This window comes from Rhipicephalus sanguineus, unplaced genomic scaffold (genome assembly GCF_013339695.2).
Source record: "Rhipicephalus sanguineus isolate Rsan-2018 unplaced genomic scaffold, BIME_Rsan_1.4 Seq304, whole genome shotgun sequence".
In the NCBI taxonomy this organism is placed as follows: Eukaryota; Metazoa; Arthropoda; class Arachnida; order Ixodida; family Ixodidae; genus Rhipicephalus; species Rhipicephalus sanguineus.
Window position 1 is genome coordinate 29,547 of NW_023614978.1, and position 23,642 is coordinate 53,188.

General features: G+C 47.7%; 3 protein-coding genes across 3 annotated transcripts; 1 reads left to right on the forward strand and 2 right to left on the reverse strand.

The window, feature by feature from the left end:
- Positions 1-741: 741 nt before the first annotated feature.
- On the reverse strand, positions 742-6,539 carry LOC119376982 (uncharacterized). The gene is made up of 2 exons (XM_049411516.1): positions 6,420-6,539; positions 742-4,130 (listed from the first exon to the last, which is right to left on the reverse strand). Exons 1-2 carry the CDS (start codon positions 6,537-6,539, stop codon positions 3,741-3,743), a joined length of 510 nt encoding a protein of 169 aa, XP_049267473.1. The 3' UTR covers positions 742-3,740.
- Positions 6,540-6,937: 398 nt separating this feature from the next.
- LOC119376979 (uncharacterized) lies at positions 6,938-17,058 on the reverse strand. Its single transcript, XM_049411515.1, has 3 exons — positions 16,989-17,058; positions 16,500-16,598; positions 6,938-7,158 (listed from the first exon to the last, which is right to left on the reverse strand). The coding sequence occupies exons 2-3, from the start codon at positions 16,576-16,578 to the stop codon at positions 6,938-6,940; spliced, it is 300 nt and encodes a 99-aa protein (XP_049267472.1). The 5' UTR covers positions 16,579-16,598; positions 16,989-17,058.
- Positions 17,059-17,704: 646 nt separating this feature from the next.
- On the forward strand, positions 17,705-19,972 carry LOC119376977 (uncharacterized). The gene is made up of 4 exons (XM_037646629.1): positions 17,705-18,206; positions 18,263-18,372; positions 18,495-18,711; positions 19,814-19,972. Exons 1-4 carry the CDS (start codon positions 17,748-17,750, stop codon positions 19,970-19,972), a joined length of 945 nt encoding a protein of 314 aa, XP_037502557.1. The 5' UTR covers positions 17,705-17,747.
- Positions 19,973-23,642: the final 3,670 nt, after the last annotated feature.

The window sequence follows — 23,642 nt, forward strand, 5'->3', positions numbered from 1 at the left end:
AACCACATTAACATATGTAATATAGCATGGTAGAAGAGCAAAATAACTACCAGGCGTCACACAACGCAAATCCTGTAACCAGGTGTCACACAATGTGAATTGCGTAATGAGTGGGTTGTTGAATGCGTCCAACCCATTACAAAGCGCTCTGCCATAATTCTTCATCGTCGTCAGGCACAGCATCAACAAAGTGCAAATAAGGCCTTACAGGTGTTTGGCGAATACCACGGTTCTCCGCAGAATGACGAATAATGTCATAGTTGCTGCTTGCCTTCTTCAAAAAAATTATGATGATTTATAGCGTAGTGGGTTCCTCCCAAGTGCACTTGTATTGGTTGCCAAGGAACCCCATAGGGCCCCCATGATCCATTTCCTCAGGGTCTCAATAAAGTTCTTTCCCTCTCTCTCTCTTTCTCACATTAACGTATGTAATAGAGCGTGGTGGGAGAGTGAAATAGTGACCGGGCATCACACAATGCGAATTGCGTAGCTAGTTGGTCATTTAAAGCTTCCAACCCATTACACAGGGCTGAGCTGTAATTCTTCATCGTCATCAGTCGTCCTCCAGCGCGTGCTAATCGCGCGCAATGAAGGACCTCAATAAAGTTATTTATCCATCCATCCATCCATCCATCTATCCATCAGTCGTCGCATCAACAAAGTGCACATAAAAATGCCTTTCAGATGTGAAGCTGGTTCCTCGCTTCTCCGCAAAGTGATGTAAAGTGGCGTAGTCAGTGCTTCCCAACTTCACAAAAATTTATTTGTTTATTTATTTGTCAAATACTGTCAGCCTTTCCCAGGCCATTACAGGGAGTGGGTCGAAAGGTACACATAGAAGTACAATGCACAATAAATCAAAGAAGACATTAATAACGACAACCAAAACAACAAACAATGCATAAACCTCGTAATCAGGAGAAGAAAAAGATTGTACAAAAAATACCGCTATGCTATAGTGTACAAAAATATTCTTCTACCCTTTCCACAAAGCTGTCTACGCTATTCATGCCAATAATTTTCTGGGGCAACGCGTTCCATATTTCAATGGAAGCCGGAAAGAATGAAAATTTGAATGTGTCGCAGCGTGTGGCGTATTGCCTGATGTGCTTATCATGGCACATTCTACGGGAGTGACGATGCGGAGGTTTCAAGTGCTCGTGTTTATCTATGTTTAGGTGATCATTATAGAGCAAGACAAGAAATTTCACCGCTGCCACCCGCCGCCGGCAGGCTAGTGTAGGAATTCCTGCGGCATTTCGAAGAGCAGTGACACTATCATAACGGGAATACTTTGAAAAAATAAAGCGTAGTGCCTTGTTTTGGATTCTTTCCAATCTATCTGTGAGGTATACCTGGTGGGGGTTCCAAACTATACTGCCATATTCAGGGATGGGGCGCACTAGAGTTTTATAGGCAGCTAACTTAACGGATGCAGGAGCCGCAGCCAATTGCCTTCGCAGAAACCCGAGTGTTTTAAATGCTTTTGTGCATGTGTTTTCAATATGAGCGTTCCATTTTAGATTACTTGTGATAGTTACACCCAAATATTTTATAGAGTCTGTTCGTGTTATATCAGAGCCCGCCATTTTATAATTGAATGTAACAGGTGATTTCCTATGGCTAATAGTCATACACTTTGTTTTGCTGACGTTTATTTCCATACCCCAGGTTACGCACCATTGAGCAATTTTATCTAGAGAAGCATCTAGAAGCTTCTGATCGTCAGTACCGCGCACACACGTGTACACAACCAAATCATCGGCAAATAAACGCACTTTCACGCCTTCTTCAACACAACTAACAACGTTATTGATATAAATAAGAAACAATAGCGGTCCTAATACTGACCCTTGAGGTACCCCCGAGTACACCTCAAGTAAATCAGAGTTAGTATTATTAACAGTGACATACTGTGTACGATTGCACAGATAGGCAGTAATCCATTCTAATAATTTTGATTCAATACCAACAGACCTTAGTTTCTCAATTAATTTAAAATGCACTACGCGGTCATATGCTTTTGAAAAATCAATGAATATAGCGTCGATTTGGGACCTATCATTAATTGCTGATGCAAAGTCTTTAGTGATCTCTAAAAGCTGCGTTACAGTAGACAATCCTTTTCTAAAGCCATGTTGCATTGGGCTCAAGAGATTATTTTGTTCTAAGTGGGTCATAATTTCTTTGTTAATTATGTGCTCAAGCAACTTACAACAGCAACTTGTTAGTGATATCGGCCGGTACTTATCTACCAGCGTCTTTTTCCCATCTTTGTGAATGGGGGTAACCTTTGCGCATAACCAGTCCGTGGGTAACGTTGCTGTACTAAGCGACTCAGTAAATATGATGTGGAGGTAGGGCGTTAGCTGCTGCGCATATCGTCTCAGAAACATATTGGATATGTTATCGGGACCGGGCGCTTTCTTGGTATCAATTTTTAAAAGAAGGTTCAAAATACCCGACTCTGTTATTAGAATTTCTGGAATAACAATAGTAGGCTCAGCCAAAGGCGTGCTTATCCTGGGTGAACGAGTGAATACGGATTGAAAATAATTATTAAACGTATTTGCTATGATACTTTCATTTGTTACCACTGAGCCACCAATTTCTAATTTACTTGCACGATCCTCTGGTTTAGATAGATACCTCCAAAACTTTTGAGGTTGGTTCTTCATAAAATTGACTAATGTATTTGAAAAGAAGTTATTTCTTGCAGTTCTGACCTCCGACTTTAAAGCCCGTGATAGCTGAGGTATGTCTTTACAGGCATTCTTTTTATTCCTCATTCTTTTGAGTTTCCGTTTAAGGTGGATAATGTGTCGTGTTATCCAAGGAGACATATTCCTGATCCTCTTGCGTTTTATGGGTATAAAACTCCTTTCACAATGCATGATGGCTTCCTTTAATTTCAGCCACAATTCGTTAACACTTCCACATGACTCAATTGAAAAATTGTCGAGTTCTTCCTCCAAATAATCTATGACGCTCTCGTCGGCAGCTCGGCTGTAATCTCTAATTTCAATACGCGAAGGTTTAATGCGATTACTAGTGCCCATATCTGAGGTGCGCACTGTCAACACTAAAATCTTATGATTCGAGATACCATCATCTATGCTAATATTTGTTGGCAACGATCCTGACACGAGAGCTAAGTCTAGCACCGATGAGGTATTTCCCTGCACACGTGTCGGTTCTTTGACAATTTGCGATAAAGAAAAACTGAACAATATATCTAAAAGTTGCTCACTACATTGTTTTTCTTTTGTGCCCACAGTTAATTCATCCCAATTTATATCTGGTAAGTTGAAGTCACCTGTTAAAATTATTTTAGTGCGAGAGTTTGTCATGCTTTGTAAATAGTCATGTACCTGTGCTAGGTATTCATCCGGCGCTCCTGGACATCTATAAATAGCTCCTATTAGGAGTGAAGTGTCATTAAACTTAACCGTACACCACGTGCTCTCGTGATTTACTATACCTATTTCTCGTTGGAAAGGTAGGTGATTCTTTATCGCAATGGCCACTCCACCTCCCCGTCCGGTACGATCGGTGCGTAACAATGTATATGAGGAGGGGACTACTTCTGAGTCATGGATTTCCGGATGAAGCCAGGTTTCTGTAATGATGATGACGTCTGGAGAGTACAGCAGTAATATTTCTTCCAATTTATCAATTTTGTTAACAATGCTGCGGGCATTGAAACAAAGCAAGGAAAGCGAGGCAGAATTTCCGTTTCGTCAGGCGGTCGTGCCGCTATTCGCCTTCGCCATGTCCCGCTTAGCCTGGCCTATTTGGACTCGCTTATTTTCTCGATCGTCCCACACGAACAGTTGGTTGCCCACTTTAAGTTTGTCAAATACAAGGGCTACACGATTTTCTTTGGCTGACTGCCATAGTTTTCTGCGTCTTTCGCGAACCTCGGCAGAGAAATCTTCAGATATAGATATCGAACTGTCTTTCAGCTTGAAAGCATTGCGCAAGATTGTCAGCTTTTCTGTGAAGTCATAAAAGCGTAAGATCACGGGACGCTCTCTATTATCTTTTTTAGAGCCAACTCGATGAATACAGTAGACTCTCATTAAACGGAACCTGAAGGGACCAGGAAAATGTGTTCCATTTAACAGGAGTTCCGTTCAGGGCCGTACCCAGGAATTTTTTTCGGGGGGGGTTTGCGTGTAGAACGGCTGCCATTTTTTAAGATTTATACTGGCTTATTTTCGTGAATAAAACAAGTACATCGCTTACTTGTAATAATTCGATGGTACTTTTCAATTATTTGTACCCAAATAAAGAAATTGGTATGTCAACCTCAAATTCTGGTTAAAGCAAGAAATAAGTTTGGACAATAGCACCACCAAAGCCGGGGACACCGCGACCAACGGCTCCTGATGAAGTAACACAATGTAACCGCGGTACAAAAACGGTATGTATGTGTTACAAGCTGCCACTCTAGCGTCGCCAGCGCGAAGTCGGCGACGGGAATGGCAGCAGGTTAGGTCGTTCCGTACGTAAGCAGAGACAGTGAAGAGATCAGAGACGTGTGAGGGGAGGCGAACCAGAATGTGTAGGTGCCATGCCACTCACCTTCCTTGGGCATTGCCCAGTGGTAAAGGCGTCACTTTGCCCAGCGTTGACTGTAGAACAAAGGTCACTTGGAGTTGCACTGCGGCCACCATCATTTCCCGGCGGCGCATGGGTGTCCTGCTTGTGTTCGTTCTCAGGTGATTCATATAAACCGGTGCATTCTCCTGAGTCGCTACAGAAGTTCGGACGCGCTTGGCTTTCCACCAGTGCTGAGGAGGGCGAAGTTTTATCCTTCGAAGGAGGCGGTTCTTCTCCGTCCGCTTCATCGGTTCGAACTTTCTTGAAGTAAGACGCAAGACTCCTTTGCTTCGTTGTTGCAGAGTGTCTTTTCATTTTGCTGCCGCAATCCTGTGCACGCACACAGAAGTGGCCAGTGGCTCCAAAAAGACGTTTGCAACTGCTTCGACTGCCTGGCGTGAACGGCGGGCGATGTTTTCTTCCTCTCTTATCCACTTTACAGTGGCTAGAATGTAGAAGTGTGATGAACGCGCCGGCTCCCGCGTGGCGCATGTGTTTTCTGAACGCCGCTACAGCTGGTGTGCATGCAGGCCCATTATTGTACTCCAGCTGCAGCAAACTGGATTAACGCTACTTAAAGACCTTTTCACAGAAGACTCCATGGGCACTGCATACTCCCCTATACGTGAACCCCCAAGAATGCACTGCCGAGACATTTGCACTCCCGTGGTACAGTCCAGAAAGGAGGTGTTGCTCCATTCCTGTGAAAAAGTCACCTTTTCACAGACGGCTCCCTGGGTGCCTGCATAATTCTCTCTGGGCTGCGCTAATTAAATAGCCGTGACCCCCCAAAAATGCACTTTGTAGGCTGTGACGTCAGCCTCTGTACTCCCGCGCACAGCCCAGCTTGGCGGCGTTTTTTCTCTCCTGTGAAAGTTGACCGCTGGTGCCGGATTGTGTGCCGGCTGTATCCTCGCTTTGTGCGCTTTGTAGGGAGGTGCATATACCTTCTGTGTACAGAAGAGGTAGATTTCCTTGCGTGTGGTTAAGGTTGTTCGAAGTTGCTCGGATATGCCAGTCTTTCAGTAGATGTCATCTTCGATGATTCGTTTCGGTGGCGAGGACTACAGTTTGAGAAAAGTTTACCCTGCAGCCTGCGTCCTCGGAATGCGCCGCTGAGTTTTTCCGCTTAGGGGTTTCGTTCCCTGGCAAATTTGCGCACGTCGTGTTGGTGTTGCCGTTGCTGTCGAACTGTTTACCTTCACAGAAGGAGATGCGCTTTCCGTAGGAACCCAAAGCCGACACGTGCGGTCCGCACAGATGGATAACTTCTCCAGCGGCAATGGACAAGGAAAGCATCTGGAATCGATAAAGGAGCTGCTACGGGGTGAAAGACGAAAAAAAAAAAAAGACTCGAAGGAACGCGAGGGCAAAGTGCAAAGCTGTACAAATAGGGCAGGTGCGCGTGCGGGGGAGGGAGCGCTGAGGTGTTCTGGTAAAAGGGTAGGTTTGAAGAAAGGAAGAAGAGGGAAGCAATGCCAGGAAAGTTGCAGTGTAACTTTGGCAGCTGGTGGTCGCTGTGAAGGCGTGTAAATATTTTAGTATCACCCGAAAAGTTAAAGCATCAAAAAAATTTCGGGGGGGGTCAGAACCCCCTCAACCCCCCCCTAGTTACGGGCCTGGTTCCGTTTACTGAGAGATGAACTGCATTGTAGCGTTCAGGTACGAAACCAATCATATCGGAGTCAGTTGTTCCATTTAAGCAGCAGTTCCGTTTAACAGATTTCCGTTTACTGAGAGTCTACTGTACGTTCCAAAGAACGTACTTCAATGCCTAGTGTATCCCTGATAACGTCTTTTACAATTTTTCATTCAAGTGTTGCGTTGTCCTCCCGTGCGCTTTCCTTCAAGCCGTCGACAACGATATTATTTCTTCGGCTGCGGTTTTCCAAGTCACAAATTTTCTTGCTCATTTGGCTGACATCTATGCGCATTGCTGTGACAGTTTCTACGCACTCATCAACTCTTTCATGGTATTGCTTTAAACTAGTCAATGCCGTTTCTACTTGCGTTAGCCTTTGCTGTACACGCCTGTGAAGACTTAATTGAAGTCACCATGGCGAGAATTTGGTCCAGCTTATCTGGACCGGGATTCTCCTCGACATCACCACTAAGTTGTAAAAGCATCAGGACAACAGAAAACGATTCGTAGCAACAAGATAGCAGACACTGTGGGCTTGGCAGCACAATAAGGCCTACGTAATTACTCTTTACGCAGTTGGCAAAACACCATTTGTCACTAACCTGGACAAAGAAGAGCACGAATTTTAACATCGTGCGCTGAACGATGCCGCCAAGCCCACTGTTCTGTTCGTGCCATAATGCTCCGCTTTTAACCGTTTCCCACGATGTAATCGATGACGCTGGTAATCCAGGGGGCGGGTCCAGGCGGAAGGTTGCTCGCAGGGTATCCCTGTGATGCGGCGGCGTCAGCAGGGGCATTAGCTTGACTGTCGGGCGAGGCAGCACAGGTTGATAGTCGGTTGTCGAACTTTGGTGATGCAAGAGCAAGGGCAAGAGGCCATTGCTTGAACTGCGTACTTCCACGAAGACCTGGACAAAGAAGAGCACGAATTTTAACATCGTGCGCTGAACGATGCCGCCAAGCCCACTTTATTATGAATCATGGAGTAGTGGGTATCTTGCTATTGTACAAGGTATTAGCAGCCCCAAGAGAGTTTACAACGGGCTCAAAAAATGCCGCTCTTCCAGCTTTCGCTGTGACTGTGCTGCGCTTTCCGCGCAGGCCTGCCATTTTTTTGCTGCATTTTATCGACTTCCTGCCTGTTACGGCAGTTGAGATACGTGTCGTCTGCAGCAACCGCCGTCGGGTTGTTTCCCCCTTCTGACGAAGTGACGAAGGCGGCAGAGAAGCGCTGGTCAGGGGAGCGATTGCGCGCTTTGCGAGGCAGTAGCGCACTCTCTTGAGAAGCGTGGGTGTCAGTCGCATGTTTTCAAAGTGTTTTAGCAATTCTAAGTTAATTATTGCGATAACTTCTTGATTATTTCTGTTAATGACATTATTTTAGACATTGTTTGTTTACTCGAATCCAATTTTGAGCATTGCTAGCCTTGTTTTAGCCCTGTATTTAACACTTGATCTTGAGCGTGATTACGCCACATGAGGTCTACGGATGGACAAGGCGGGCCCCTAAAGTGCTACGCACTTAATAAATAAAAGACTTTGCTGTCGTCTTGCTGGGGGCGCGGCAGTTGCATGCCACGTCACTGCAGGCAATGCAATGAAAGGGTGGAGAAAGCGTTCATACACCCTGAAGAACTACAACATAAGGATAAACACTGATAATTGCAAGTTGTTCCTACAGTGAGTAAGATACCTAGGCCATGAAGTTGACAAGAATGATTACCACTACAGACAAAGTAGCAGTCACAAAGCAATTGTTGAGTCTGGACAACTTAACTCAACTGAAAGCCTTTTTGGGGTTGATTAATTTCTACTCAATACTTTTGCCTAAACTAGATATGGTTCAAGAACCCCTGCATGGCTTGTTGCGTAGAGAAACAGCATGACATTGGCCGCATCAGTCTCATGGTGCACTTAGAGCTTCTAAAGAAATTCTGACCAATGAGAGTGCGCTTGAGCTGTATACTGTCAAAAAAAAAAAAGAAATATGGCAAATGTGTGATGCAATGGAATACATTCTTGGTGGGTGCTGATTTATCCCATGTCGCGGATGGAAAGGAGATGCCAACTGCATCTGTGTCACGGTCACTGTCACATACTGAATGCAGTTATGGCCAGGTAAAAAAAAAAGAAATAACCTTTCAGCACTGCGTATGGTGTGAAAAATTTTCACTACCACTTGTATGGTTGAGCTTTTAATGTACTAACAGACCATGAACCTCTAACTATGCTTTTCGACCTGAAAGAAACTGTGCAGCACTTCATGAAGTGTACAAATTCAACACAGCTACCACATCTGGCTCTGTGCAAAATGTGCGAACACCTATCATTAAGGGTGCACCTTGACTTTGGCAAGAAAGAAGGGAAATTGTTCCTTTTTGATGTGTACAGCAAGTGGTTGTAAGTTAAAGTGTGTAGCTCAACAATGGCCATCATGACAGTTGCAGTAATTAGGTCTCTGTTTGCAGCACATGGTCTGCCTTTAGAAGTGCTATTACATTCCAGGCCACAATTTCATGCAGATGGGTTCCCAGACTTCTTGAACGTGCAATATGTAAAGTACACATTCAACCCTCCATACCACCTGCAGTCCAATAGGGTAGCTGGGCGCGCTGTACAGACTACAAAGACAGCACTGCTCAAGCTGTTGCTGGAGGACAGAGAAAAAGGCAGTACAAGGACCTTGCAGCACAGAATACATAACTTTCTCATGCTAGTGAATAATGCCACACACATTCACCAGGACGACATTGACAGAATTGTGGCAATTGTAAACCAGATTTTCTCTGTCAATCTGACAAGGGCCATGACCAAAGAAGAAAGGGTGAAACAATAAGCTGATAAGCGCAAAAGGAAGCCGCAATAATCTGTAGCTAGTGGCCTTGGGCTGGTCCATGCCATGTGAGATGAACCGGTGAAGTGGCTGCCTGGAAAAGTTAAGCAAGTGGAGTCTCCAACTGCTTATTTGGCTGTTATTAGAAACAAAATGAGTTTTGTACATGCAGACAATTTAGACATTCTGTGCTTGACAAGGGAAACCAACATAACAGGGAAATTTGCTTGCCATTCACATTCGAGGCCACCTCTCCTTCGCTGCCTGTTGATCAGCTAGAGCCTCAAGTTTAACCAATCTGATACCACAAACACAGAGCAACTGCAAAAGGCTGCCTCCTGCACAGTAAGGCTACACCTGCTTCTGATCTAGCATAGATGTAAGTGTTGCATTCATAAGCGCATCTACCAGGGGAACGCTAGCCCCCCCTTTGAGAAAAGTTAGTGGGGCGGAGCCCCCCTACTTTAAAAAGTGGTCACTGTATGCTACACACTGGGAAACCAACAACTAAGACAGCAATCATTCAACACGGCAATCACGTAATCATATAATGAAATTTGTCCGACGCTTCTGCTGTGAGGATTGTCCTCCGTGTCTCAGGACTACGCACCGTAGGCTCTCAAGGTGCAGGCCGCTAATCGGTGAAGTAGCCAGGGGGGGACACACCGGGCCCGTGCCCCCCCCCCCCCCCCGAAAATTTTTATTTCCATGGGATACAGAGCAAAAAATGACACTCGACCCCATTTATCTGCCCAGACCCAATGTCGAATCTAGGAGGTGCCCCCACCCCTGAAAAAAATTTCTGCCTATGCCACTGCCACTAATGCGACGCTTTCACGCATTGCAGAGGAGGCTACTGCTGAGCAGGGGCGCTATAATGTAGGAGCACTCTGTCATGCTTTTGTTCTGCTCTGCCTAGCCTAAGTTTACATCATCGACGATGCAGATATGGGAGGAAATCAGTAAACATTTTGTGGACCGATCAAATATTGTTCCTGTTTCAGGGAATTTATTTTCTTTATTCGAAAAAGAATAGCTTTGAGCTGCATTGAGTCAATGAATGTGCAGAAGTGTTGAGTGTTTTAGTTGGGCCGAACTAGAAGAGCTAGAAAAGATTTCTGCTTTAGTCTCTGATTAACCTTCTTCACCTTGCTTATCATACGGTAGCTTGCAGCAATCACAGAGGCTTGCAAGGTGACAAATAAGGTAGGTGACTAGAGCGATTGGGATCCCCTCTTTCAAGCTTACCCCTCATTGACCTACCGGACCAGGGAGATGGTCAGTGTCCATGGTTTTCTGGACCAAGGAGATTGAATTGGAAGTCGGGATAGTTGGGTTTATTCATCTTGAACTACCTTGAACAGCGCAACATACAACTTGGACTGCAAAGAAGCGCATACACTCAGAGCTCTAGGTTTGTCTCTCTATCTCTCTTTTTCTGAGCAAGGATGAGTTCACAGAGTTCTATACATGCAGAAACAGCTCAACGTCGTTATACTGCATCTGAAAATATTTATGATACTCATATGAATCCATCTCACCAACCGCTATAAGTAGCCGCTGCCAATGTGATCGGCGGGCAGCCTTCCTGAATTACGTTCAGAATGAGACACTGTCCGGTCATTCCAAAAAAGTTTAGCTTTTGTTCAGCATAGTAATGCTCTGTTTAGTGTGCACACATCATTTTAACTCTGCAAGATTTCACAGGTTTGTGACGTCGCATACCAAGCAGGTGATTTTATGACACAACCAAAAATTTTTGACGAATGACGAAGAACCAAAGGCCAAAACTATGCTGCACTAAAAATAGTGTATTATCTTAATTTTTTACGCAGTCGTGTATAAGTCGTCATTACGCGATGGATAATTTTCGCCTCATATGTTGCATCACGTTACAAGCAGGTGCTGTGTGTGTAACCCAGAAAATTTCGACCAGTCATAAACAGCTGACAACCAATGCGGAGTATTTTAACGTTATAATCACCCACATTTCTTCAAAGACGATTCACGCTTACACCGTTTGCATAGGTGTGTCTGCTTGGAGTGGCCAAGAAATGTTGCAAATACAAATACTACAAATAGGAGTATAAAGTATGTACTACACCTCAGTACCACAAGTTCTTACTTTTTAAAAGATAATTCATGGTTGACAAGTTAGCAATAATAGTAATAATAGTCAAGTAATAATGCATTAGAAGCGCTATTCCAACTAGGGGCAAACAAGGTAAAATATAATATACGCAAACCTGAATATGTGAAGGAAAGAGTAGCACTGATTATGGAAAAGAAAAGGCGCAGTCACTATTACCTATATTAAAAACGCAATTATTAGTGAGCAGCTTTTAGACATTAGCGAAACTTCATTGAATGATAGAAATCTATACTATTGGGAAGGCTGCCATCGAGATAATTGTATTCATGCATAAAGTTGTGTGGTGAACGTATAAAAAATGTTGCTTGTAACACTATGACGTGCATAACATGCGTATGTATGGTTGTGCCAGTGTATGCCACATATAACCGTACTTCTTCTATAATGTTATGAAACACTGCTAAGCAAATTCTATCTCTGTATATGATATATCACATCAAATTGAGTGCGACTTTCCCAATATATATATATATATATATATATATATATATATATATATATATATATATATATATATATATATATATATATGGGTGATTCCACGTAAGATCGAACAATCGATGGCTGGTCGACCTCTCAAATTTATTTCAAAATTTTATATATTATTGCCTGATGAGTGGAAAGAAGAGATCCGCAATTTGTTTTGCCGACAAAAATTTTTTCGAAGCACAGGAAATCAATAATGACGAAGAGGTGGAGTGGAGCGCTCATCCACTCTGCTGTTTTGGCCAACTTTCGTTATGAATTGCACAAAATATATTAAAGTTAGGTAGATGAAATTTCTGTAACTAAATATATGCATGTTTTTGCTTCTGCTCAGGTATTTTTAGTTTTGATGTGTAGTGTAGATGTTTTTATAAAAAACCTCAAAATTGGCCCAGGAAACGTTATTTTCTTTACTTTGAAGGTCTTTATCTCGAAAAGTCCTTGTAGCAGAGCGACAAAAATTGCGCATTACGTTCTTCGCATGCTTATCTACCACACTGTCCGAATCTTACATTTATATAATTTTTCAGTAAAGAGATATGATCGGGCAAAGTTAAAGAAAACACCGGACAATCAAAACTTCTGATGACAATTAAAAAAAACCCCATTTTTTAGATTTCTTAAACTTTGTCCACTTATTCTCCTCCACATCAGCTTTCATAATCATTGAAAACATGTTGCATAATGTCGTTGCACTAATAGTTACGACCCCTCCAATGAGACCCTTAGGCAAGGATTGGCAATTCCGACTTCTTGCCCAGCAAGTTATAAAATGCAGGCAGGATTGAATTGCTTTTTATCAAAAGGCCAGCAGGTACCGAAAAAGGTGTCTCCGGCACTGAAGACGTTAATTTTGAAATTATTTCGTCACTGCAGCGGCCACGAGCGCGGGGCTCCCGAGCAGCAGTGAGAGCTCGTTTTCGCGTCCTCAGACCGATTGAGTGCGAAACAGCAAGCCTCTCCGGTGACTTGAACGCACGTGCACTGGAGCTTCGCTATTCTATCCGCCCTCTGTTCGGATCGCAGCTAGGCGCTGATAACAAGGCGGAGATGGAAGCAAGATGAAAACTCTATAAGGGAGCTATGAGCGCTCGCTTCACTCACGCTGCTGCCAGAGAAACTGCGCTGCGCCAGTTGCGATCAGTGGAAAGCATTAACGTGGCGCTCTAGTGGCAAAGCAAAATACGGAATGTCAAAGGAAAGAAAAGCAAAACTATCGGTAACCGGATGCGCTTGCCTATCTTAGATGTCGGCAGCAGACGGCCTGAACTAGCCGCGCGTTCAGAGCGCTGTTCACACTTCATTCGGCGCGGATGGTTCTTGTGCTTTGCTCTTACTCTACTCCTCCTGTGCATCTCATGGCGAGAAAGTATAGCTCGGAATGAGTGTATTGTGGAGACTACCTTTCGAAGCTTAAGAAGCTTAAAGGCCAACTCTGGCGATTTTTTGGCCATGTCAAAGTAATGATGCTTTTATGTTCCTGAGACGCTCCTGTTACGGGCCCGATAGCAGAAATACTCGGCAAATTGGAGAATAATTTTAAATAAGCAAAAAAGCGCGACACCGAAACCGAAACCCAACCGAGTGTACTGTCTACGTATGACGTAGACGTTGTTACGAACGAACCGGAAGTCGTGCGAAGCATGCCGGTTACGCCGGCGCGAAGTATGAAAACTGTGACAGCCGGGACGACCAGCGAAGCGCCGGCCAAAGCAACGCTGTCTGTCGCCTTGTTCACAGCAGACGCTCGCTGTAGCAGCCGAAGCGCCGAAGTTAGCGGTGCCCTCGGCTGCGTCACTTCCGCCGCCTTCCCAATACTGACGTCACAGACGCAATGTTGCCAATAATTGTGGGAAGCCAGGAGGGCGTTTGCAGACAATCTTTAAAATTCATTTGCAAACAATCTGCGCATGTCTCAAGCCTGTAATTTGGAATAAATGACGGAAACGTGTAAAGGAACGTACCCAGCGAATTTCGTTGAGATCCATCGACCTCGAAAAATCGCCGGAGTTGGCCTTTAAAGGAGTACTGACACGAATTTTTAAAATTTTCGGATTGTTGCTCTAAACAAAAATACTGGTGTCGAGAAACCTAAAACGACTATTGTGGTGCCTGGGAATGCATCGTATATATTTTAATTAGCGCCACCTTAAAAAGACACTTTCGGGTTAGATATCGAGAGGGTGTCTTCTCAGTGTCGTTTCATAGCAGTGTGACGTCACGGATATACAGAAAATCGCGACGTACTAGCAGCAAATTCGTCATCTGCTCGTGGTGCACATAAACAACGATTAGTGAATTGTCGTCCTGTGACCCTGACAGTGATTTCTGCGATTTAGGCTGCATGCAGGACGCAGAACTCGCATACTCGGGCGAACTGTCTTGACTTGTCGGGATAATGTCCTTGCAGTGGAGCTGGCTTGCAGATGCTCAGCGACGAAAACTTCAAAGTCAAATTAAAATATTTTATACATGTTCTCCGACTCGAGTGTGTGGACAGCGTTGACACTGCATACCAACGAAGCAAAAATGTCCCTTTTGCTATGTCTCAAAATCGTGTCAGTACTCCTTTAATTATTGCAAAGAAGCCAAAATTTCGCAGAGTTACCGACCTAGGCATATACGCTTTGAAGAAACGTTTAACGCCCGAAAGATCAGTGACTGCCAGTGAGACGGACTACTTGTGCTACGCGTGCTTTTGCTACCACTGCAATGAAAGATCTTCACGGAACGCAGTTTAACGATGACATTCTTATGCCCCCTGAAAAAGAAATCGACGTCATTAACCAGATCACTGCGACTACCGGTGTACGTGCGTTCAAGTCACCCAAGAGGTGTTGCTGTTTCGAACTCAATCGGTCTGAGGACGCGAAAACGACCTCTCACTGCACCGTCTCTTACAACGCGCGCCTGCTCGGGAGCCCCGCGCTCGTGGCCGCTGCAGTGACGAAATAATTTCAAAATTAACGTCTTCAGTGCCGGAGACACCTTTTTCGGTACCTGCTGGCCTTTTGATAAAAAGCAATTCAATCCTGCCTGCATTTTATAACTTGCTGGGCAAGAAGTCGGAATTGCCAATCCTTGCCTAAGGGTCTCATTGGAGGGGTCGTAACTATTAGTGCAACGACATTATGCAACGTGTTTTCAATGATTATGAAAGCAGCTGATGTGGAGGAGAATAAGTGGACAAAGTTTAAGAAATATAAAAAATGGGGTTTTTTTTTAATTGTCGTCAGAAGTTTTGATTGTCTGGTGTTTTCTTTAACTTTGCCCGATCATATCTCTTTACTGAAAACTTATATAAATATAAGATTCCGCAGTGTGGTAGATAAGCATGCGAAGAACGTAATGTGCAATTTTTGTTGCTCTGCTGCAAGGATTTTTTTGAGATAAAGACCTTCAAAATTAAGAAAATAACGTTTCCTGGGCCAATTCTGAGGTTTTTATAAAAACATCTACACTACACATCAAAACTAAAAATACCTGAGCAGAAGCAAAAACATGCATATATTTAGTTACAGAAATTTCAGCTACCTAACTTTAATATATTTTTTGCAATTCATAACGAAAGTTGGCCAAAACAGCAGAGCGGATGAGCGCTCCACTCCATCTCTTCGTCATTATTGATTTCCTGTGCTTCGAAAAAATTTTTGTCGGCAAACCAAATAGCGGATCTCTTCTTTCCACTCATCAGGCAATAATATATAAAATTTTGAAATAAATTTGAGAGGTCGACCAGCCATCGATTGTTCGATGTTACGTGGAATCACCCATATATATATATATATATATATATATATATATATATATATATATATCAGGGGCGTAGCCAGGGAGGTGGCTTATGGGGCTTCAGCCACCCCCCTCCCCTCCAAAAGCTTTTCATACTGCCATGTACCGCCGACCAAAACAGCCACCTACGCCACAAGTCATCCCGGATTTTTTCTAGAATTCCTTTTCACAGTTGAAAAGACATTTTGTTGCAGATATTACTGACCCCTGGAGGTGTTTTATCTGGCTGTGCAGCGCATTACCGTCAGAAATACTTTTAAAACAGAGGTGTAGCGATACGCTGATTAATGAGCTCCGCTCTCCCAAGCTGAGCCCTGCTAAGACGAACTGAACGCTCGGGATTAAGCTGTAGATACGGTATTGTGAATACACCTTTGCGGCGGGGACATCTTAAACATGAAAGGATTATATTTTGCTAGCGGAGCTTAGTCGAACACGATGGTGACCCGTTGTGTGCAGTGTCTCGGAAAATTGGAGAGTTATAATTTCCCCGCAGAAAGCACTCTTGCGCAAAAAATCAACTCCAGCGCTTGTTAAATGGGTGCCGCAAAGCTATACAGGTGACTTGCAGAGAGGGGGCGAGCCCCTACTCATAAAATGGAAGAGGCGGCTGCCCCCCCCCCCCCTGCCCTACTTAAAGCCCTGGCCCCGATCACACAAAGGCAGGAAAACGTAGAAGTTATTCGTGAATCAATTGCCTCCATTGCAAGCCGAGCACACACCATTTACATCCGCCATCCCCTTTTATGGGTACATAGATGTGTGCAAACTCTGTGCCATGGCCAGCGTCACTTCTGGCCGTGACAGTGATTATGGCAAGATCTCTTCTGCCCAAGAGAATCACAAGATTTCTATATTTCAGGAGCAGTCAGCTGACTATAAATCAATGTATCAGTAAATGTTTTGACTGAACACAGTGAGCACACCAACGTTGCACCGAATATCAACATGATTCCACTCCACACGTGAAGTCAGTCTTGCCTTGCCTCGAAACTTCTTCAGAGTGCTGGTACTGCAATCAGCTCGGTTCTCCGCAGTGCCAGATATCCGGCTCCGCAGATCCATCAGGGAACTGGAATGGGCACCTGCATAAATAAAAGATCTTTCCCTAATTCTTACACCGCGAAAGGTGCCGGACTTTTCGGCGTGCATAGTACTAACGCACACTCCAACCTTTTTAGTCAATATCCCGGGGGAATGCCGTCAGATTATCGACAAAGTGAGAGAGGCGACGAGTGAGCAACTAGTCGTCGAGCCGCAGTAGAATGGCTCTGTATAACGCAATCTAAATCGAAGCAATCAATCTGCGTGACAAATGCTCGATTCGGCGACCTCGAACGCCCGCCGGGTGTCGCAAAAATGGATCGCGTTTTAACAGCCGTGCACCTCCGTACATTAACCCGGCAAACGCTTTGGCGTTAAACCTGTCTACGTCAGATTAACGCGCCTTTAATTTCGGCTATTTGAGGACTTACCTCGCTCGCAACTCCCATATTCCCCGCGCTCGAGCGGCCCGCCACAACACTCGGGCCCGCCGACATAACCAGCTATAACCTAGGGATAAAACGCGACTCACTGACCTATCTAGGGAGTACCTAAAGTTTGAAGAAAAAAAAAATCCCTAACACTGCAATTGTTTTTTTTTTTTTCGCGCATGCGCAGAACGGGGATCAGAGCGCGCGTGAATGTCAGGTCGACGTACTACGTGACACTACCGCTACGGGTCACATTTTTCTGCTGCGCGTCGGTGCTGCTCCTGCACGCGTTCGCAGCACTCGTTTGTGATCGACGCGTCATGGCCCTGCTCCGCAGGTGTTGTAGCGCTGTTTGTTCCTGCGTGGTGTGAGTAGCGGACTTCTTTTTTTCAGGAAGGAGGAACTTCGCGATCTCATGCGGTAACCCGGCGACCTTCCGCGACGGATTTTTCGCCTGTTTCTCGCAGGTTTCGGTGAGGTTTTTCCTCTTTTCTGACGCTTTTTTTCTTTTTCGGATAGGCTAGCTTTAACCTCAGTTTTTTCGAGGGTAGGCTAGCTAGTCCGCCGCTCGCCGCCTCGTGGTCTCTACCGCGAGGCGGCCCCTCCGCAGCTTCCGGCCGCTGACGTTTTACGGTCGTGTTCCTAGGCACGACCAACGTTGACATCTGCAAGGAGCTCGTGAAGCGGTTCTCCGCCAAGCGAGCTCAAGTGTGTGTTCAAGACTTTGGCGCCGGCAGATTTGAAGTTACCTTTGCGACCATGGCGGCAGTTGAGCGATTTCTCGACCAGTCTGTCGTCAAGGTTCGCAATGCGGAAGTTAAGTTCGAGTACCGTGGCGTTCGTGTGAAGACTGTGCGCGTGTTGGGCTATCCAGCCGATGCCAGTGACAGCGCGCTCCTTAACGGGTTAGCGGCGTACGGCAAGGTGCTTGGTATGGACTACGAGCACGTTCCGGAATTTAAGACTGTCCTCACGGGCAACCGACGCGTACGTGTCGAGATGGCGCGACCCGTTCCCAACCTTCTTCCGGTGGGGAGCAGGATCGTGCAGTGCGAGTACGATGGTGTGGTTCGCCTGTGTCGCAGGTGCTTTTTTCCGGGGCACCACGCGGCTGACTGCAAGGTCCCACAGTGCGAGCGTTGCGCTGAGTTCGGGCATGCCCGTTGCGAAGCGGTATGCAAGCGCTGTGGCGACGACCATGCTTTGTCTGCCTGCAAGGTGCGCACATATTCGTCCGTTGCTGCGCGTGCTCCTGCTCGTGTTTCTTCCTCCAGGTGACGAGCGGTGCAGCTGAAGGCCAGGAGGCACCTTCGAAGGGTCCCGAGGGCTCCCCCCTGCCAGAGACGGAGCCAGTTCGTGCAGAGGCTCCCGGGGGGCGAGCAGGGTACGAGGCCGGAGTTAGCCGAGGCTTCCGACCCTTCCGCCGCCTTGCCGCCGCCGGCCGCTTCCACGGACGTGCCTGCGGCGCCTGCCGACGTGCCTGCAGTCCTGCTGACGCGCCTGCAGCCGAGAGGACCAGGGGGAGACCATGGATGCGGAGCCGTGGAGGCTGGTTCGAGGAAAGAGGCGCCGGGCGCGGTCCAGCGACTCTTCTGACGAGCGGCCGGCGGCTGCGTGCGGCGGACCCGGTGACTTGGAGGAGGGCCTGCCTGGCGTGAAGCGCACCGCAGCGGCGGATTCGGACTCGGAGTCAACCAGTCCACCGTCAAGGGCAGTACCGAGGGTGAGACGAGCCTCTTCTCTTCTTCTTGCCCCTACTGCGGTCTAGGCACTTGCGATGGTGATTGTTCACCCTTGTCTGACCGAGTGTACTCGTCCACACACGAGGACTCCTCCTCTGACGAGGAGAGTTCTCAGTAGCCTTCCACAGGTAGCTTTCAGTGGGGCTAGTATTTTCGTGTACTAGCCTTCCCCATTCTCTCCACCTTTTTCTTGTTTTCTAGTTCCCCCCAGTCCCTTCTTGTCCTTAGCCTTGTTCCCCCCTTTTTCTTTCATCATGGCTACCCTTCTTTAACTATAGCTACTTTCAATTGTCGCGGTATTTCTCGAGCAGCTAAACAAGCTGAGGTTATTCACTTAGCTCGGTCTCGAAAAATAGACATCCTCGTTTTACAGGAAACATTCGTGTCTAGACTGGGTCAGATTTACAACTTTGACAGACAGTTTGGCACCAAATCCTACTGGAGTTATGGCGCGGCACATTGTCGGGGAGTTGCCATCATCTTGATGCCACGATTCACCGGCTCTGTGCTGCGCCACGCCAGGGATTCGGAAGGCCGTGTCCTGTCAGTAGATCTTGACTCTGGTATTCGGATTGTCAATATTTATGCTCCCACTCAGAGGAAGGAACAAAAGGATTTCTTTTCCTCGTTGGATCCGTATTTGGTTGGCCCTTCTCGAGGTATTTTAGTCGGTGATTTTAACTGTGTTCTTGAACAAGTGGATCGCGTATCCCTTAAGGGAAATCCAAAGTATAGAGACAGGAAAGGCGACTTAGAGCTGCGGGAGCTTGTTGATGAGCTTGGACTGGTCGATGCCTGGCGCACCCTTCGCCCTGTACAGTCAGGAATGACATGGACAGGGAGGGGCAGCCGATCAAGGATCGACCGCTTTTATGTCTCGCCATCCCTCGTTCCCAGCATGCACTCCTCCTGGTTGTGTTCTTCCGCTTTGAGTGACCATTGCCTCCTTGCTTTGAGATTCGCCGATTCCAACCTCGTAGCACAGGGCAAGAGACCGTGGCGTCTGAACCCACGGCTCTTAAAAGATGAAGAGCCGCTAAAGAATGTTGCTGGCTTCTTTGCCGTTCGTTGCTTGGCGGACAGGACTTAGGCGGCAGCGAATGGGATGCAGTGAAGGCCAGTGTCGCGGAGTGCTTTCGGGAGTGGGGCAAGCGGCGGCACGCGAGGAGCGGTGCTGAGATCAAAATCGTCTCAGACGCTATCCTCCTGCTCTCAAAGCCGCTGTCCGTGGCCCCGGAGTAACCACGGCTCTGACTTTCGCTTCGCAAAGAACTTAGAGTCCTGCTTCAGCGACGCTTGGACCGCTTGCGAGCCACAGCGCTGCTGAGCAGTGGAAATGGAGGCATGTGTAGCAGTAACGTCCTTCGTAGGCACTTAGCTCGAAAGAGAGCGGTTATGACTTCTCTCACAGATCCAACTACTGGTAATCTTGTTGAAAACGCAGGACGGAGTTTTGGAGCTGGCGAGGCAGTTCTACAAGAACCTTTATGCCAAACCACCTTCCTCCCCGTACTCGTTCCCTTCGTCAAGTCCTATGAACAGGTCGATATCTGCGACTCCCCACTTGTTGAGGAGGAGCTTCTTGCAGCCCTCAATCTATGAAGCGCAATCGCAGCCCAGGCTCGGATGGCTTGACCGTTTGAATTTTACGTCAGTTTTGGAAGGTTTTGGGGAAGCCCTTTACCACTCTTTAAACAGGCTCTTCGTGAGGGGACCTGTCAGCAACTCAAAGGGGAAGGGCTCATCACTCTCCTGTGCAAGGACGTCGAGACGCACTGACCTGAGAGCCTGGCGGCCCATCACCCTTCTGAACTGCGATTACAAGCTCATAGCCAAGTGCCTGTCCGTACGACTCACTCCAGTGCTAAGGCACGGTTTTGGGTCCGTACCAGGCATTTTTGTTCCAGGGCGGTCCTGCCAGCTTCATGGCTTTGCTATCAGGGACCTGATCGAATGGCGAATGCACGGAATCTCAGCGGCATTCTCTGCTCATTCGATCAAGAAAAGGCGTTTGACGTTATCAGTCACAGGTACCTTTTCAAGGTTTTAAGAGGAGGCCGGGCTTCAGCGGCCAGTTTATCAGTATGGTTAGGGCTCTCTATTCTCGTCCCAGCTCGGCTGTTGTAATACAGGATCGCATCTCAGAACCTTTCGACGTAGGTCGTGGAGGTTAGGCAGGGGGACCCGCTCTCGCCTGCCCTCTATGTGCTTGCGTTCGAGCCGCTTCTGCAGAGGCTTTCCAGTGACAACAGCATCGGTCGATTTCCCCTTCCACCAGCTCCCCTCCTGTCCGCACTGTTTGCCCTACGCAGATGACCTCTCCATTGTTGTCCCTACGAGGCCACAGTTTGCACCGTCTTGGACGTCATGGAGGGGTACTGCTCGCGAGCGGAGCCAGGATAACAGGTCCCAGAGTGTAGTCATGTATCTGAACTCCGCTCCTTCCAGTCCGCGTCCTGTTCACGGGCCTACCCGTGCAACAACGCCTACGTATTCTGGGGTTTTCCATTTCGAACCGGATGGCCTGACTACTGAAAACTGGAGGCTGGCTAAGCAAAAGCTGACCGACAGGATTCAGGAAATCAGTGCCTATGGGATGCCCATTGACGGCCAGAGTAACGATCATTCGATCGCTGCTCTTTTCTTTTCTGACCTATGTAGCTTCCGTTATGCCGGTTGCAACCCGAACCAAGCTAGTCTTGGAGGGGCTCCTCTTTCGTTTCCTATGGAGTGGCTCCTCTATGTATGTGGCGCGTCCTGTGATCAAGTTGCCCAGGAATAAGGGAGGACTCGGAATTCCCGACCTGGGCATCGTGGCCACTGCGCTGCATCTTAGATGGACACGGGTAGCTCTCGAATCGGATATGCTCCTAACTCGAAGCTTTGCGTCGTTTTTCCTAAGCACACGACTGCGGCTGTTCTCACCTGAGGCATTTCTAACTCAGTGCCTCGGGCGGGAACTCCTTCAACCCTTCTATGCGGGGGCCGCCTCCACTCTGGCTCGTCTCCGTGATGCCAACCCAGGGATAGAGCTAGATTCTCTCGAGCTCCATGATCTAGTCGACTTACTCACGCCGGACCTCCCGGCCCACTGTGTGAGATATGACCTGTCCCGCCACAGTCCTAACTGGAAGTTAATCCATGCCATTTTTCTGGACGCCAAGCGCGCTACATTCATGTACCGCATGGCAAGAGGGTGCCTGCCCATAACATTCAGGCCCTTCACAAAAATCCCTACCAGAAGGTAAAGTGTCCGTTTTGTGGCAGTAGGGAGGATTTGGTTCACATCTTCTCTCAGTGTGCACTCCCAGCAGCCCTCCTTCAAAGGATAGCTAGCTTGTATGGCCACCCCGGAGTTCCATTCGAAACCGTTCGGTTCTTGAATCCCCTGCCTGCGCAGGCGGTTAACCAGTACGTGCTACTTCTCGTCGAGTGCTCTTACCAAGTTTGGGTGGCACGGTGCGCTGCCGTTTTCGATGGGAGGCGGCCGGGTCTTCACGAAGTACTTGCAAAAGTGCGGAAGGAGATCTGGTTTGTCCTCCACCGGAGCGGCAGCGCCTGGGCGTTAAGAAGTTTCTCGAAACCTGGCACCGTCCAGCAGTCATCTTTAGTGAGTCAGGAGGGCAGATCACCATCACCTTTTAATGATGGCTCCCTTTAAGGTACACCGAACTGGCCTAGCGTGCCAGTCACTTGTGTTTGCGGAACCAACAGCCCGAGCCGGTCTGGGTGCATGCGACTTCGGTTGCTACACCGCGGTGATGACGGTCGAGGTCTCCGCTGTTGCTTACCCGTCCTTTGCATGCGCCCGGGTAATCCAGTCGCCTTGTTGGGCTCCACCCACGAGGTCCACGTCGGTCCGTTTCCGTTCAGTGCTCGGTGACTCTGTTCGCCGCGACGAACGGCGGCCCCCTTGTCCGGGTAGGACACCCGCTGGCCTTTGGCCACGCGGTACTCCCTGGGTACGTCTAGTTTGGGTGCGGTGACCAAGGTTGCCGCGCCAAACGATAGCCCCAATGTGGTTGCAGTTCAGTGCGCGACGATTGGACTCGTCGAGCCGAACTGTGGCCCCCGCCGTCCGGGTAGGACCCCCGCCGGCTCCCAGCCGTGCGGTATTTCTCGGGTACGTCTGTTTTTGTGTGTGGCGACTGAAGTTGCCGCACCAAACTGTAGCCCCATGGCCGAGTCTCTCTGGCTGGGGCGTGAGACTGGCTACGTCTGTTTGGCGCTTCGCGCCGAGCGGTAGCCCCCTTGTCCGGGCGGGACCGTCTTTCCGAAACAAACCTTCCCCTCCACAAACCCGAGGGGGAGGAGTGCCGGGATAGACGTACGGATGATGATGGGTTGATGAGTATCGTAGAACTCCGGGACAAAGCGCCTCCGGGCGCCGCGTCTCCTTCCCATCTGACAACGGCACAAGCGCGTCGACCTGACTTCGCTTTGTTCCCGCTCCGGCTCCCTCTACGGCGCCACCTTCCGGCTTGAGCCTACGGCCTACCTCCTGAAACACATGGCGACGAGTTACTGAACCCGGTTCAACAGGCGACGCCAGGAAGAGCACGACCGTAAGTGACACTCACCTCGAGTCGCAATTCTCCTGCACGTCGGTGCTTTGTCCTTCCTGCTTGCTACATTGGCGTCGACCTGACTTTTCTTGTTCCCGCTCCGGCTCCCTCTACGACGCCAATTTCCTGCTTGAGCCTTCTGCCTACCTCCTGCACACATGGCGGCCCTTTTTTGCCAACCTTCCTCCATTCCTCGACGTGCCGGCACGCCTCCTATTCCGTGGCATAAATGGAAAAAAATTTTCCAGGTACACCTGAAGGCGGCCGGCGGAAGCGGCTGGGAGGACGAAAGACGCGCGTCAGCACTTCTCAGCGCGCTCGGTGTCGAGGGCCAGCGGAAATACTTC

Coding starts and splice junctions, on each gene's coding strand:
- LOC119376982 (XM_049411516.1), bottom strand. CDS start 6,539: ATGCGCATAGATGTCAGCCAAATGAGCAAGAAAATTTGTGACTTGGAA. Junction 4,131..6,419: donor GGGAGGACAACGCAACACTT/GAATGAAAAATT, acceptor CCCTGAACGGAA/CTCCTGTTAAATGGAACACA.
- LOC119376979 (XM_049411515.1), bottom strand. CDS start 16,578: ATGGATCTGCGGAGCCGGATATCTGGCACTGCGGAGAACCGAGCTGAT. Junction 7,159..16,499: donor CACTCTGAAGAAGTTTCGAG/GCAAGGCAAGAC, acceptor TTCTTTGTCCAG/GTCTTCGTGGAAGTACGCAG.
- LOC119376977 (XM_037646629.1), top strand. CDS start 17,748: ATGGCGGCAGTTGAGCGATTTCTCGACCAGTCTGTCGTCAAGGTTCGC. Junction 18,207..18,262: donor ATGCTTTGTCTGCCTGCAAG/GTGCGCACATAT, acceptor TTCTTCCTCCAG/GTGACGAGCGGTGCAGCTGA. Junction 18,373..18,494: donor GCTCCCGGGGGGCGAGCAGG/GTACGAGGCCGG, acceptor ACGCGCCTGCAG/CCGAGAGGACCAGGGGGAGA.